Here is a 16,586-nt window from a genome sequence, read left to right as displayed (position 1 = left end):
AAAGCCAGTCAAAACCGAAACCAGAATGGATCCACGAGGTGAGATAGGGTTGGATGCAGGGCTGACCCCCGATGTTTTGCTGCCCAAGGCAAAGAGGGGCCATGGTTCAGGGGTAGAGCACCTGCTTTGCATACGGAAAGAAGGTCCCAGTTTTGATCCCCGGCATCTCGAGGTAGGGCTGGAAACATTCTTGCTTGAAACCCTGGAGAGCCGCTATCAGTCAGTGTTGTCAATACTGGCTACATGGACCCATGGTCTAACTCAGGATAAGGCAGGTTTCTATGTTCCTATGGTGGCCACATCCCATTCCACGTACGAAAACTGACTGAACTGGCGGCTGAATCTTTCTTTAGCAGTGGCATTGGGAGAGCATCATCCACTGCACGTGAAGGCAACCAGGCTCGCTTAGGGGGCACAAGACAGTTCTCTCTGCTGTTATCTCTGCTCCAGCAGCTCAATGCTGCCTCCCAGCACCTGCCGCCTGAGGCAACCGCCTCACTCTGCCTCATGGTATGGCCAGCCCTGGTTGGATGTTACTGAATGTTATTTGTTGTTATATATTGAATGTTCTATGTAGGATGTTATTTTCTGCTCTTGTGCCTTTAATAGCATCTTGATGTACAGAAATTGGAAGCCCCCTGGTGTTTGCACACCAAGGGTTCAATCCTATGGACGTTTAGACAGAAATAAGTCCTACAGCTCCCAGCATTTCCCAGCCAGACATGCTGGGAGCTGTAGGCCTTTTTACTGTCTAAACATGCATAGGATTGCGCCCCTCATCTCTAATGAAGCCCCCCATCTGGTGAATTGTGGGATGAAGGTGCAAGCATCTGAGGCCTGTAGGACATTTTTCTCTTTACACGTGCATAGCATTGCACCCTAAGCCACTGTTAAAGGTATAGCTGCATGGGCTGGTTGGAAAGTTGGCAACCTTGTCATTCCAAGAGGAAGTGGTTTGATAGTAGAATCTAGTGGTTTGACTAGAAAATAAGAAAAAAAGAAAGATTTATGCGCAGGGGTGGGTGAATTCGGGCTTTCCAGAGGTTTTGGCCTACAACTCCCATGAGGCCCAAGCAGCATGGTCAATGGTCAGGGATACTGGGAGTTGTAGTGCAAACCAACCAGGGGGCACCAGGTTGGGGGTAGGGCTTGATGTAAGGAGTAGGCAACCTGGTGCTCTGCCTGGACTACAGCTCCCATCAGCCCCAGCTGGGACAGCCCAGGTTGGGGGCGATGGGAGTTGTAGTCCAAAATATCTGGAGGCGCCAGGTTGCTATCCATAGTAGATTTATGCACCGCCCGCCCCAGCACGCGCACTTTGGGGCAGGTGCCAACCCGGCCACGCCGAAGGTTCGCGGTTCCACTTGTCTCTTTCCCCGCACGTGAAATGAATTACCCCTCTAAAACCCACCAGATGGTTTCTCCCTCCCCAATCCTGTGCGCCTCCCCCCCCCCCGCTCTTCCACCCAATGGTTCCTCCCGGCCGTCTCCTTTTCCCTCGAATGATGCGCGTTTCCGCCCATCCCCCCCGCCCTTTTCACCTCAATGGTCTCTCCCACACGTAACTCTCCTCCCCAAACACCGCACACGAATGGTCTCTCCCGCGCCCCTTCTCCCTCCTTGCCTGCCTGCCTGCCTGCCTGCCAGCCAGGAAGCAGCCGCGCGCAGGCCTCCCAGCTCCATACTTGGCGATGCCCGGCGAGCTGCCCGCTGATTGGCTGAAGGGAAAGAGGCTCGCGAGGAGGAGGAGGAGGAGGAGGAGTCTGCGCGAGTGCGCGCGCGGGCGCCGCTGACCCGGATGTGCAACTGCTAGGCAACGGCGGAAGTGGCTCGCGCGCTCCCACACCAAGGGGGGAGGGGGAAGGACCGGAGGAGGCGGAGGCAGTGGAGGAGGGCCGCGGCCTGGCTCAGAGCTCGGAGGGGACGGACGCAGGGACTGAGAGCCGCTGCTGCCGCTCGTGCTGAGAGCCCGGGCCCGCGGAGACATCATGGTGAGGGCGGCGGCGGCGCTGGTGCGGTGCGGGGAGCCGTTCGCGTTTCCTGTCAGGGCCGCGAGTGCGAGGGGGGATGGAGGGAGGCCTGGTCTGCTAGGGGAGGGGCCGGGAGGGCAGGGCGGCTCGGGGGGGAGACAAGCCCCCTTGTCAGGAGGAGGAGAGAGACCCCCTTGAGACCACCCCCTTTGTCAGGAGGGAAGAGAGACCCCATCGCCAAAAGGGGGAGGCCGCCACCCCTCGGAGCCCCCACTCCTTGCCAGGGGGGGAGGCCCCCCTGCCCTTGCAACCACCCCTCTTGTCAGGAGGGAGAGAGAGACCCCCCCTGAGGGAGACCTCCGCGCCTTGGGAACTCCAGCCCCTGTCAGGAGGGGAAGAGAAGCCCTATCGCCAAAAGGGGGAGGCTGCCACCCCTCGAAACCCCCACTCCTTGCCAGGAGGAGGAGGCCTCCCGCCCCTTGCGACCACCCCTCTTGTCAGGAGGGGGAGAGAGACCCTCCTGAGACCAGGAGGGAGACCTCTGCGCCTTGGGAACTCCAGCCGCTGTCAGGAGGGGAAGAGAGACCCTATTGCCAAAAGGGGGAGGCCGCCACCCCTTGGAGCCCCTACTCCTTGCTGGGGGGGAGGCCCCCCGGCCCTTGCGACCACCCCTCTTGTCAGGAGGGAGAGAGAGACAGACCCCCTGAGACCAGGAGGGAGACCTCCGTGCCTTGGGAACTCCAGCCCCTGTCAGGAGGGGGAGGTGACCCCCCTTTTGCTTTTCTTCTCCCATCCTCTCCCTAGCGCTGAACTCGTGGGGGAGAGTGAGAAAAGGAGAGCTGGTTGGCTGGGAAATGTCGACAGAGATGGTTTGGGTGGGAGGTAATATGTAATGAAAGGTGCCTCAATGGGGGAGGTGGACAGAAAGGTGGGTAGAAAATAGATCTCTAGAGGTTTGGGGCTTCTCACGTTCTTCCATTTCTGTTGGCACAGACAATTTCTCTGCCACGCATTAGAGCAGGGGTGGGCCACTTGTGGCCCCCTGAATGTTTTAGCCAACAACTCCCATCATCCCTCACCATTGGCTGTGCTGGCTAGGGTTGATGGGAGTTGTAGGCCAGAAATCTGGAGGGCCACAAGTGGCCAACCCCCTGCTATAGAATAGTATTTGTACTAGGACTGTGTTGCTCCAGGGGTGGGCAGAAGGTAAATGTATAGATGTTTTGGACTTCAGCTCCCAGCATTGGCTATGCTGGCAGGGGGGTTCTGGAAATTGAAGTTCATGACATTTGGAGATTTACCTTCTGCCCAACCCTGGTATATGATAGGGGAGTATACCAGTTGCTGGAGAGCAGGAGCAGGAGGGTGTTACTGTTCTTGCGTCCTGCTTGTGGGCTTCCCATTAGGGCATCTGGTTGGCCACTGAGGGAACAGAACAGTGAACTAGATAGGCCAGGGTAGGAAAGGTGTGTGTCCCTCTGGGTGTTTTGGGGCTGTAGTTCCCATCGGCTCAAGCCAGCATAGCCAGTGATGAGGGATAATGGGAGTTGCAGTCCAAGAACATCTGGAGGGCCACAAGTTCCCCACCCATGAGATAGGCCTTTGGCCTGATTCAGCAGCATGACCCTTCTGTTCTTAAAGAGAAGGACTAGGGGTTACTTAGTGGCAAAAGCTTCTGAGTAGGGTTTTTTGCTCTCCAGAGGAGTAGCTTCCTTTTCTTCTCTACCATCTTACTTTGCTTCTGCTTTTCCCTCCACCCTCCTCATGCTGGACTCTAGGTGGGCTGAGGAAGGATGGTTCCCTGGGGGTTATGGGGTATACTTTGGGGTTAGGTAATGAGCAAGGCTGCATGTGAGGAAGTGCAGTAGAGGAGAAGTGAGGGTGAGGTTGGCATGGGAAGGCCCTGGAGTAGGGGGCGTTGGTGTCTGGAGGGGAAGCTCCTCCTTCTCTTCTTCCTCCTTTTGCTTCCCCGTTCCCCTGTGCTGAACATGGAAGGTGAAAGTTTGTTGGCTGGTGATTATGGGGTATGCCAGGTGTGAGTGTGAAGACCATATGTAAAGACAAATGAGGGGAGATGATATGGGCCAGGTGAGAGTTTGGGGTTACTAGGGGGAGGGGGAGATGTCACTGACAAGATGGGAAACTGTTTCCCCTCCACCCAGAGTGCTGACTTAGGGCTGGAGATTATGAGGTAGAGCTGGTGTGTGTGTGTGGGGGGGGAGGGGGTTGTGGTGATGGTGGTCACAAGTGAGGAGGGATGGGTATTGTAGGGAGAGACAATGACTGTCGTTATGGTTCCTTTCCCTTCCCCCAGTGTTGTGTTGAAAAGTGGGGGGGAGGATGAGCATCTGGAAAAGGAAAGATGGCTGGTTGGGGAAGAGAGATGCAATAGGAAGGAGGAGGGCTAATTGTTGGAGGAAGGTCTTGGAAGCTTCCTAAATGCATGTATGTCTTTTACTGAAACTCCCCTCCCCCCCCAACCTGATGCCCCCCAGATGTGTTGGACTACAACTCCTAGAATGCCTCAGCCAGCAGCTGGTCTAGATTGTAAGCTCCTTGGGGCAAAGTTTGACTCTTTTGGAGGTGGGGCATATGTATTTTGTATATATTCGTGGCACTCTATAAGTAATAACAATGGGAGGAGGTAGAAATGTGTGTGCAAGAGAGAATGATCTGAAGGAAAGCAGAGGCTGAGTTTATGGTGGGGAACAGCCCCTCATCACTAGAGGGGCTCTGAGGGATGATCTTGGGGTGTTATGGTGGAAAGAGGCTGAGCAGGCTGGTGAGCATTAAGGTGAAAGGTAGTAGAGAGAAGGCTTCTGGGGAAGGCTGTAGGGTGAAGAGGACAAGTTCCGACTCTTCTTCCTTTTTGCCCAGAAGAGACATAATTGGTTGGGGATTAAGCAGAGGAAGGGAGTCCATAGAGGTATTTTGGGCAGATGAGGCTGCCCTGGGATTGTGGAGTAGAGCTGATGTGAGATGCCATGACTTAGGTACACTAAAGGAGGGATAAGGACTGTGGGTTGCTTTAGGGAGGGGAAATCTTTTGATAGCAAAAAGTGTGAGGGGGAAAAATAATTATCTGGGGATTCCTGGTGCCCCATTGGGATAAGGTGATTCTTTGTGGCCTGGACACTTGGAAATTGCTGCAAGGAAGGCAATGGCCTGGCGTGGGGTGAAGCTGTGGATCGCCTGTAGAGAATGGAAATGTGTTGCTGTCTTGGGCAGGCTGAAAGTTAAACATCTTTCACCATCTTGTGCATCTGCTGGACTCCACTGAAGAGATGTTGGTTGGAGACGCAGGCATGGCTTTGCCTGATTGAGTCACAAAGGTGGGGCATGTCAGCAGTGACAGTTGCATTGTGGTTTGATAGCTGCCATCACGGCATATAGGATGGGGGGGAGGACTCCATATTAGGACACACCTTTTGGCTTGCAGTTAAAATCATGTGGCTGTCCTGTTTCAAAGGGTGCCTCTGCTGTAAGTGAGTCTGCTGGGAAACTTGAGGTGGTGATGGGAAGAGAGAAATTTTAAATCTACGTTGTAGATGAGTACAGAAATTTACCTACAAGTCACAGGGCAACCTGAGTGGCAGATCTGTTCCAACTATTCACCCAGAATGAGTTATTGCTTGCCTCTGGTAATTGCCTTAATTTTACAGCTGTTATAACGGGGAGTGAATGAGGGCTCTTAATTAAGCTGCTTGTTGTTCCACTACATAGGAAGCAGCCTCGTACTGAGCCAGATGGTTGGTCCATCTTGCTTAGTATTGACTACTTTGATTAGTAGCGGTTCTGCAAGGTCTTAGGACTGAGAGTCTTTTCCCAGGCCTGATGCTAGAAATCGTTTCACTTGAGGTGCCAGAGGCTGGAAGCTTCTGCATGCCAACCATGTGTTCTCTAATCTGAACTTGCATGACTAGGTAGAGAGCACAAGCATAGCACAGTCTCATAAATCTGTTGGTTTAAATACAGAATTCTGTGTTAGCTCTGAAATCACATGCATCGGCCTTGCTCAACCCAGTGCCCTCCAGATGTTTTGGACTGCAACTCCCACCATTCCTGGTCTTTGGCCATTCTAGCTTGGGCTGATAGAAGTCAAACTCCAAAACATCTGGAGGGCGCTACGCTGGGGAAGGGTGACATATATAAATACACTTGGCCACATTGACTGACTCAGGGGTGTACCCAGATTGTTAGGGGGCACCTCCTTGTATCTTAGTGGAAATGTAGCCCACCCTGATGACTCAAATTGGGAGAGTGTAGGTCTTTCCCTCAAAAGCAGGGATGTTAAGTACACTCTAAAACAGGCAACGTGGTGCCCTCCAGATGTTTTACACAGTGACTCCCATAATCTCTGGACTGGGGCTGATGGGAGTTGTAGTGCAAAACATCTGGAGAGGACCAGGTTCCCTATGCCTGGTTTAAAATAATAATTCTATTCCGCTCTAGTGGGAAAGGAGACACCTGGGTGTATAGCCCAGATACCTGGAACAACAGTTAAGCAGTTAAAATTCATGGTATGGCATTTACCTCATAATACAGGGCAGTGTTCTTGTAGAGAATATTGGGCTGCTGGAAGCTCGGTTGCTCTTCCACACACTCAATCAGCCCCGGTGGTGGTGTATAGTTGTTCCAGTAGCATCCAGGAATGTATATGTATGCTTGCAGAACTTCTGAGCATGAATTGCACATCACAAGCAAGCTGCATTTGTTTAGTTTCAGGGATGTACCTTGAGTTCTGTTTACTGCAGCTTGCAGGCTTCCACATGGTGGAACAGCTGTGTTAGGGATGCAGTAGCCCCAAAGCATTTTTTTTCACACGACAAATGAGGTGAATTTGTTTAAAGGAAGTCGGGATGCAGATGATGAGAAACACTGCTTTGGTGTGCAATTCTGCGTAGCTTCAGAATGTCAGGCTGGTGTTAGTCTGTCTTCAAAGGAAGCATATTTGCATAATGTGTCTTTTTTTAAAAATTCAAAGCTTGATTTTGTGTGGAGTGGCTTCCTAACACCCTGAAACTCTGTGGAAGGGCTGTAGCTCAGTGGTAAAGCCCCTGGTTTACATGCAGAAGGCTCCAGATTTGATCCCTGGCAGCATCTCCAGGTAGGGCTTGGAAAAATTCCTGCCTGAAACCCTGTAGAGCCATGGCTGCCAGTCAGTATCAGCAATACTGGGCTAGATGGACCAAGAGTCTGACTCAGTATAAGGCAGCTTCTTTTGTTCATAATAGGTGGCAAAGGCTAATTTTAAAAGGTCTCAGAGAACCCCTTCACTTTTTACTTCCAGCATCAGAGACAGTATGCCTCTGTACACCAGTTGCTGGGGGACATGAGCAGGCGGATGCTTTTGCACTCATGTCCTCCTTGTGGGCTTTCCACAAGCAGCTGGCTGGCCACTGTGTAAAGAGAATGCTGGATGAGATGGACCCTTGGTTTGATCCAGCAGGGCTGCTCTTATGTTCTTATGGATTCACTTTCAAAACTGTTGCCTGAAGTTAGTAGCTACCTTCTAAATTTTGCCCATCATCCAGGAGAAAGAAAGGACTTCCTCTGTCTCCCAAACCAAGCTTGCATTTATTAAAGGGCCTACCCATCTTAATTTCCCTACCATGCTCTCTGGTTAGTCTTTTTCTGTGTCTGGCACACTAGGGAAATGCTGACTTCACATTGTCCACTTAAGTTCTCATTTGTGTGCAAAGGAAGCATCAATTAACCCCAGCTCCGACAGGGTAGTTTTCGTTTTCCTGAGTGGTTGGGAAGATTGGTATCTCTCTTATTAAAAGCTTAGTAGGTGGCATAAAAGGGCACATTACCTTATTTCTCTTTGTATAGCAGTCTCCAGCATGCTTGTTATACAGTGCTAGCCTGTAGTGTTTCTTCATCCACCCCAGTAATGAAGCATGCTAAGTCCCAGGCATGATTAGTTCCTGGTTTGGTGTGCATTCCTAGTAGTGGCTATACGGTATTCATCGCCCAGCAGTAAAACATAAGCATACAGTATAATGTAGCGCGGGTCTATTTTTAGAGTGCTTGGTACTGTACTTACCCATAGGAATGACTCCTTTTGGAGGAGGCAGTGGCTGTGGCCAAATAGTGTTTCTCTTCTCCCTCCCTCCCTCCCTCCCCCTCCCCCTCCCCCCCGCCCCGCCCCTTTCAGCTGACTTAGCACTGTAGTGTGATACCAGAAATGGAGGGTGTGGAGGTACTTCAAGAAAGAGGCAATGAATGGAATGGGCGTTTGAGCTACCGTTCCTCTCTGGGCCATGTGTCTTGTCCCCCTGTCTGCCATATTTATTGATTTTCTTTCTTTCTTTATCATGATTATTAATATGCTGCCTTTCAGGATACAAATCCTGTTGCACTTCTGGTACGCGTCTGATGAAGTGGACAGTGTCCACAAAACCGTCTGCCAGAATAAATTTGTTAGTCTTTGAAATGCCACAAGAGCCTTTGTTATTTTTGCAGCAGCACACTCATTCGGCTATACCCCTCTGGAAATCCTACCAAGTAACCTAAAAATAAAAACACAATGAATAAGATAAACAAATAAAAATCAGGAGCCTTCCCTCAGGGCAGTTGGTGGAAGAAGGAACAGGTGTCTGAGGTAAATCTATCCTCATCTCTCTCCTGGAGTCCTTCCCACAGGGTAGTTCAGGGTAGATGGCCCTGTGAGTGGGGTGAAGATCTACTGTTCAATTGACGTTAAAATGTTTGTATCCCACCTTTCAACAGGGTTTTCAAGGCAGTGAACAAGTGTTTTTAAAAAGCCAAAGAAACAGCCACTTGAGATTAAAACAATGATATATTAAATTTATTTAAAGCATTTTTATCCCGCTCCTCAGCCAAAAGGTCCCCTGGGGTGGCTTGCATAGAGTCAATAAAAACAAGACATCTTGGTTTTATTCTGCGCTGGTTTTATTCTTTGTTTTTATGTTTTAATGTATTGTACACTGCCCAGAGAACTTCAGTTATTGGGTGGTTTAAAAGTACAGTAAGGGCATAATCCTATGCATGTTTAGACAGAAAAAAGTCCTACAACTCCCAGCGTTCCCCAGCCAGCCATGCATTCTTCTGTCTAAACATACATAGGATTGCGCTCTAAATGAAGGCCCCATCATGGAACTTTGCTTCCTGGACCACCTTATCCTACAATGGAGATTTCTGGATCAGGCAACTCCAGATGGTGAGCGACTACCGAGGTTCCCTTTCCCACTGCATCGAAGGGAGAGGTGGATGATGTTTGCCATTCACACATTAGGATCGAAGCAAAATCTGCTAAGTGGAAGGATGCACAACTCCAGCACATCACAGATGCATAACAGTGTGTCAGTCGTTGCATCTTTGGATGATGGACCCGCATCATAGGTGTGGAAAAGCCACCACAAGTACATTAAACGTGCATAGCACTACACCCTAAGACAGAAAAAAAGTCTTACTCATTCTCCACTCGGGAATCTTAGATGTAGTGTGGTATATAAATTCTGGAAATACATAATATAAGGGTGAAAATGCGAAGCTACCTCCTGATTGGGTTTTTTTAAGCACTGTATCAGTTTTTCCCAACCTGGTGCCCTCCAGATGTATTGGACTCCAACACATCCAGATGTTTTGAACTACAATGGCTGGTTGGGGGATTCTCGGAGTTGTAGTCCCACACGTCTGGAGGACACCAGGTTGGGGAAGGCTGCACTATATAAATGCAAAACATGACTATTTTCTAGCATGTAGAAAATAGATGGAGCACCTCTCCTGGTATGAACTTACCTGTGCACGGTGGTCATCATTTGAGGTCCTCCAATTGCCTCCGAGGGAGGTTTGGAGGATGGCAGCAAGTGAGAGGGCCTTCTTGGTGGTGCCCCACCATTATGGAACACTCTCCCCAGTGAGATCTGCCTGGTGACAACGTTGTCATCCTTTCGGTGCCAGGTTCAGACTTTTCTTTACTCCCAGGCATTTGACATCGTATGATAAGGTTTTAACCAGTCTTGGCATTGTGTTGATTGTTTTAAATTGTTTTTGTGTGTACATTTTTTATAATATGTTTTATATTGTATTTCTAAGGTTTGAATCATTTGTAAGCTGCTCAGAGGTTTGGCAGTTGGGTGGTAAAGGAATGGAATAATAATATTGATAACGTGCATCCGCCTTCCCCAGCCTGGTGCTCTCCAGAGCTGCACTTACTCAGAGAAACTAGATACAGGTCAAGAGTGCCTGTTCGCATTCCCCCTTGTGTCTAGTTCCCCTCTCAGAGCCCAGGGCCATTGGCCCATTGTGGGATTTCCATGTGGCGCATCACATAGCCCCCGCACCGTATGGTGCATTGATGCTTCCCAGGGATGATCCATTGTGAAACTGAGCAATTTGCACTCGGTTTCCTAGTCAACGGGTGAGTGGAGTTCTGCTTAAATGTCAGGAAAAGAAGCCAGATGGTTCACTTTTGAAAAATGGGGGCGGGGGGTAGAGTAGGGGGGTATTAAGAACTGTGTGCTCGGTTAGGTCATGCACAGCGGACCGGTGAGGCTTTCTGGGGCTTTGAGGGGGTCACTTCAGGGCTCAGTGCATCTGCAGTTGGTTGAAAGCCTGGGCGCTAAAGTGGGAGTTGGTCCTTCCTACGGCGCTGCAAGTGCTTGCTAGAGAAGAGCCACAAAGCCAGTGGTGGTCATTCTCACACAAGGTGTGGCTTGGAGAATAGACAGAATCATGGAGGAGGGGAGAGCTGTTGATGGCTACTTGGCAAAGAGCCATGGCTCAGTGGTGGTGCATGCCAATGGCCCCAGGTTCAATCCCTGGCATCTCTAGGTAGTACTGGGAGAAACCCCTGTCTGAAAATCTGGGGAGTTACTGCCAGTCCATGTAGACCCGGGGTGCAGAACCTCCAGCTAGGGGCTGAACCCAGTCTTCTGGGGTTTGCCAGAAGGCTCTGCCTCCTTCTCTCCAACTGGTTTCCTGGGTTCTGCATTGCTTTTTATCATTTTGAAAGTTTGAACTGCCTCTCCTAAAGCGTAGTCACTGGCAGGAAGTGCTTTCAATTGAAATATGTTGGTATTTGGCCACACACACCCCTTTGGTCCTGCTCACCGCTGGAATGTGGCCCCATGTGAGCTTCTCTGAAATGGAATTTGGCTCTTGGGCTGAAAGAGGTTCAACACCCCTAGTGTAGACAATACTGGGCTAAGTTAGACTAGCGGCCGGAATTGATAGAAGGCAGCTTGCTATGTTCATAGTGCCAGTGAATGTCTGTAGGCTGCAGAAATGCTGTTCAAAGATCTTTGTTACAGCAGCGTTGGCAGATTTTTCAGGCTTGCGGGATCTGTTTTTTGCTAGAAGCCCAAGGTCTGCCAGCCAGAGCCCTGTGCAAAATAGTGGCTCATGAAGGTGGGCATTAAACTGTGGAACATGGTGCTCTGCCCAGGATTTAGTTTTCACTACCAGGACCGGGCTCTCATATGAATCTACTTTTGTCATCACCTGCCCCCTCTGAAGCTTTCTTGATTTCAGCAGCCTAATTTAAGAGGGGAGTGGGGAGGAAGTCGCCTTATTGGTGCTGTTGAACTGTTTGAGATTGGAAGCCCTTGTTGATCTACTGCAGATCTACCATTAGATCGCAGTCTAGCTTCTGCCCAGCCCTGTGTTATGGGATTTCAGACACACCTTCTGAAATGCCTTTTTGCTTTAAGGGAGGGAATGCAGTTCCTCTTCCATGGCAAATTTTCTAGTCTGGCTATGTAGCCCATACTTCCTGCTTGCCATTTAGAAACTGCCTTGTGTGAGTAACTTTTAAAGGCACTGTAAATAAAACCTCCCTGATATTTCCCTAGGGTATCTGTTGTCCTTTTTTCCCTCCTTCCTTCTTTTTTTTAAAGCTGACAGCATTACTGAGTTTGAAACTGATCCCCAGCTACCTGCATTTCCCAGTTATTTTTTGCACTGGTGCAAACCATAAATAGAAAGAGGCTGGAGGACTGATGTCTGCGGCTTTGGGCCCTGCTCTGCTTGCCACATCTCTGTGCCGCCAGGGTCAGAAACATAACCTGGACTTTAATGGAAGTTGAGAAAAGCAAGACACAAATGGAACTGCAGGAGCAAAATGCTAGGCTGGAGAGCCTTGATGTAGTAATAAGATTTGGCTGGAATGGAAGTTCTTCTCTTAATTCAATGCCAGACTGCAGCTGGCTCTATGGGGATGCACAGAAATGAAACCTGCTAGCAATTGGCAGTTCTCCACCAACTTTTCCCTTCATCTGCTGACATTCTAGAGCAGGGGTGTGGAAGTTCAGGCCTGTGGGCCAAATCTGGCCCTCTGGGGTTCTGTAGATGCCCCCCCCTTTCCCACAACCACCAGTTGTTTGGTTCAATCCCTTTTGCCTTTGGCCCCACCCACCACTGGAATGCGGCCCCAAGAACTTCTCCTGAAATGGAATTTGGCCCCCAAGCTGAAAGAGGTTCTGCATGCCTGGACTAGAGAGAGGTGGTGACTGGGGCACTTTTTCAGGCAATCCTGACCTGCATCAGGCCTGTAGGCTTGGGATTTGTTTCAAATGAGAAGCAGTATATAACTATTGTTAATAATAATATTTCCTACGAGCCTTCTAGGTTTCTTTCTCTTCCCTCATTGTTGTCCCCTCTCCTTTCTCTCTGGCTTTTGGCAACTTTCTGTGCCCCAGTCCAAGTCAGCAGGACACCATCTACTGATTAGCTGTATAAAATGCTAGGTTTTTAGTGCAGCAATGAGACCTTGGGCTTCGTCTCATGATGTTTAAGAGACTGTGAGCCAAGAGCCTCTGTTTGCTTTGGGCGGGTGAGGTGGGGAAGGACTTTGCGATAAACTTACTGGCAGTGCCCCAAGACCAAGCATTGTTTGAGGCGAGCCTTTTCCTTCTCTCCCTACTGCCCCTGTTGCATTGTATTTTGCTTTCTTCCATGCCAATTAGAAGATCGTATTAGTGCATCTACAGTGGATGTAGATCTGTAAAATGCTGGGTGGATGAGGAAAGAGGCATGGTGGCTGTTTATACAAAAAATGTTGGTGGTGTCTGCAGATTGTATGTGGGAATACGTTCCAAACAAGAAATCCAGAAGATACGTTGGCACGCTTTGCTGAAAGAGGAGCATGTTGGTCCTGTTCTTTGTCTTTATTCAGGGAATGGGTCTCTGTATTTTGCCATAGGTCAGAGTTGTTGAAGCTCAAGCCAAATCTGACCCACCTGGCATCCCAAGCTCCTTCTCCAGGCTTTGACAGCCCTGGCATAGCCTTTCTGCAACTGGAATAGTTTTCCACCTTGCTCATTTTCAGTAGCGGACACCCAGTCAACATCTTAGCTTCCTTTTTTGCGAGCAAATGAAGTTGCTGTGTCACCACAGTGACCCAGGATGCACATGCAAGAAATTGTGAAACAGGTGCCTCTGGGAATGGTATTTCGTAATTGAGATTGATTGATTGATTGATTGATTACATTTATATGCTGCCTTTTTTCCTCCTTGAGGGACCCAAGGCAGCGTACATGCTCCTCCTCCTCTCCATTGTATCCTCACAACAACAACAACCCTGTGAGGTAGGTTGGGCTGAGAGTCTGTGACTGTCCCAAAGTCACCCAGTGAGCTTCTGTGGCCGACTAGAATCCGTATCTCCCGACTCCTGGTTTGACACTCTAGCCACTACACCATACTGTCTCCCACGGAGGAGGCTCTGTCCATGATAGTTGCCCACTCAACCTCCAAAGGCAGGGGCATGCAAAGCAGGGTCTCAGATGATAAGGTCAAGTAATGGACAGTTGCATAGGTTAGGAAACATTTTGAATTGTGTCCAGAAGCACAACTGGGAGCCAGTGCAGATCTTTTCCGTGTTGGTGAGTAGAAATGTGAAGGCCCGGAAAAATTATGGAAAAAAACCCCATTTTTTTTCCCAAGAGCCATTTTTGCTTTTCCCCAAATTTGGAAAAGTTGAATGGCTTTGGATTATGAAATATTTCATTTAAAATTTAAGGCAAGGTGTTTCTATCAAACCTTAAAGCAGCCCTCCCCGACCTGGTGCCTTCCGGATGTTTTGGACTACAGTGTCCAGCATTCTTGACCATTAGCCGTGCTGCCTGAGGCTGATGGGAGCTGAAGTCCCAAATATCTGGAGGGCTGTCCTAAAGCAACACAGTGACTTTAGATCTGTAAAAAGCTCTACAAAAGAAGTAGTATTGCTTATATTTCAATTTTTCCCAAAATGCCTGCCCCCCCCCAACCCCCTAGGGGAAAAAAACTTAATTTTTCCATGGCTTCAACATTTCAGGAAATTTTACATCTCTATTGGTGAGACATGTTCAGCATGTCCTAGTTCACAACCCGGCCACCAGATTTTGAACTGGCTGAAGCTTCCAGATGCTTTTGAAAGGCATACTGCATTGCGCCGAACCAGCTTGAAGGTTACTGAAGTGTAGCTAACTGTGGCAAGGTAGGTGCAGCTGGCGCACCAGCTGAAGTTGATGAAAGGTTTCTCCATGCTGCAAATGCCACTTGGGCATCCGTAGTCCGGCTAGATCTAAAAGGACCTCCAAGCTATGGATCTGCTCCTCAGGAGTGCAACACCATCCAGAAGAAGCCAAGCATCCCTTCTGTGGGTCAGCCAAGCCACCCACCAACCGTGCCTCCGTGCCTCTGAAACCGTGTTTCAGCTGCGAAGCCCTTACCCAAGCCATTGCCAACTCCAGGCACCTGTCCAGCATACCCACCAGCCCATTTGGGTTAAATGCAAAGGAGAAGTGGAGCTAAATGCCACCAGCTGGTTGATGATAATGATTTATGAAGCGTATTACAAAATAAGACTGTTTCTGCCGATGGGGTTATATCTAAAAGACACAATGCCGAAGGAAAAAGGGATGGGGAGAAAAAGGAAAAGAAAATTCAGGCACTAAGTTGCATAGCTGGTCTTAATAATGACCAGTTCAGATGGAAACCATTCAGGAAGAGGAGGAGCCAAATGGCAGCTGGTCTCTCAGATGAGCCAATGGAGTGAGCTCTGCTGTCCTGTCTCCTGCCAAATCCTGATGATGACATCCCACATGGGCATCGTGTGGATGTTAAATAGCATGGGAAGGGGGGACAAAATGGAGCCTTGCAAGTGCAGCAGAGCAGAACTAAAGCCCCACTGCACCACCGTCTGGAACCCGCTTGCCAGGCAGAAGCAGAACCACAGAAGCATGGTGCCTTCCACTCCCACCTGGAGAGGAAGTTCAGAAAGAAAGCACAGCTGGTGGCATTGAATGAATCTGGAAGAGCCGGGTCCAGCCCCTGCTGTGTACAAGTATCCTTATCTGACCAAGAATAATCTCCAGCTTCCAACATTTGAAAAATTTGCAGGAAACTTCTTGTGAAGCTAATTGTGTTCCTTGTAAACACCTCCCACTGGCAGGTGAAGCTCTGATCAGGGAACTTCTCCCACTCTTTAGTAGTGTGGGGGTAAGACGCTAGTGCTGACGTACTGCTCTGAGAGGCCACCAGTTCACTTATGGGCACTGTCATAAATCTGTCGTGAGCATTGTAAGGAAGCCAAGCCAACCAACCGGGGGGAATATTAACTTCCTCTGTCATGAGACTAAAGGAAACGCTGGGAGGCATCCATCTTTTTCACTCTAGCTACAAATCAATTTCTCCCGTGCTCCTTCGCAGCATAACATTTTTGGAGTGTGGGGAACAGTTCATACACAAATCCCTACAGACAAGCCACTAAGTGCAAGCAGAGGGCTTGCCTGCAAAAAGAAATTATTTATTTGAAGTATTTTTATCTCACTTTTTATTGATTTTATTACTGGCCTCCTAGATGATGACTTTTATCAGATGTTGTTTTTATGATACGTTTCTTCAGTTGTCTTGTGTTCAGCATTTTTAGTGTGAGGGCTGGCTCTAAAAGGCAGGACAGAAATAAAATAATTTTTTTAACAATCCTGCTCTTACAACCGCAGTTTCTTGTACATGCGAGGCCATTCTGTCTGAGGTGAACCGGGATTCTTTATGGTAAAGACGGCGGTTAGTAATACTGTGGGGTCAAGGACAGTCATGCTCTTTATCTCTGTAGGCTACTCTGGGAGCTTTATTGGCTAGAAGGTGGGATATAAATGCTGTAACACAGGAGTGGGGAACATCAGGCCTGGGTGCCAAATCTGGCCCTCTTATAATCCCAATCCGGCCCTATGGTGTCCCCCAGACAGCTCTGCCTCCTTCCCCTGGCCCCACCCCTTTCCCCCAACCACGATCGTTTGGTGATCTCCTAGCGTCTGTGCAGTTTTTCCCCTGTTCTAAAAGGTTGAAATGCTATTGCTAAAGGCTCTAGTTACTAGCAGCAGGAGCTTTAAGTTACAATGCTGGTATTTCAAAATATGTTTGGTCTTTTCCCTTTGGACACGCCCCCTTGCTTTCAGCCCCCCCCCCCCCCGGAATTCAGCTTCCGAGAGCTTCTCCAAAATTAACCCCCCCCCCCTGCTGAAGGTAAGTAAATATAAATTTTGAGACTATGTTTAACTTGAAGACTGCATCAAGAACTCCACATGTGCCTGTTGTGCGATGGCTTTTCTGTTGCTTTGCAAGCTGATAATTTTCTCCAGGTTTGCACAGTGTCAGTTTTGCTAGTCC

At 49.2% G+C, this 16,586-nt stretch overlaps 1 protein-coding gene across 1 annotated transcript in view; it reads left to right on the top strand.

Moving 5' to 3' along the window:
* Positions 1 to 1,842: 1,842 nt before the first annotated feature.
* The window catches only part of CAPZB (capping actin protein of muscle Z-line subunit beta), an 80,081-nt gene continuing 65,337 nt past the window's right edge, over positions 1,843 to 16,586 (top strand). Inside the window, exon 1 of the mRNA XM_084821772.1 lies at positions 1,843 to 1,991. Coding sequence (XP_084677898.1) covers positions 1,989 to 1,991 — 3 coding nt within the window. The 5' untranslated portion in view covers positions 1,843 to 1,988. The remainder of the gene's footprint in view (positions 1,992 to 16,586) is intronic.

The sequence above is a fragment of the Heloderma suspectum genome, chromosome 15 (genome assembly GCF_057233095.1).
Source record: "Heloderma suspectum isolate Gila_16-S chromosome 15, 16-S_ref, whole genome shotgun sequence".
Lineage (NCBI taxonomy): Eukaryota > Metazoa > Chordata > Lepidosauria > Squamata > Helodermatidae > Heloderma > Heloderma suspectum.
The sequence above is the reverse complement of the archived record's forward strand: the minus strand, read 5'-3'. Positions and strand labels throughout refer to the sequence as shown.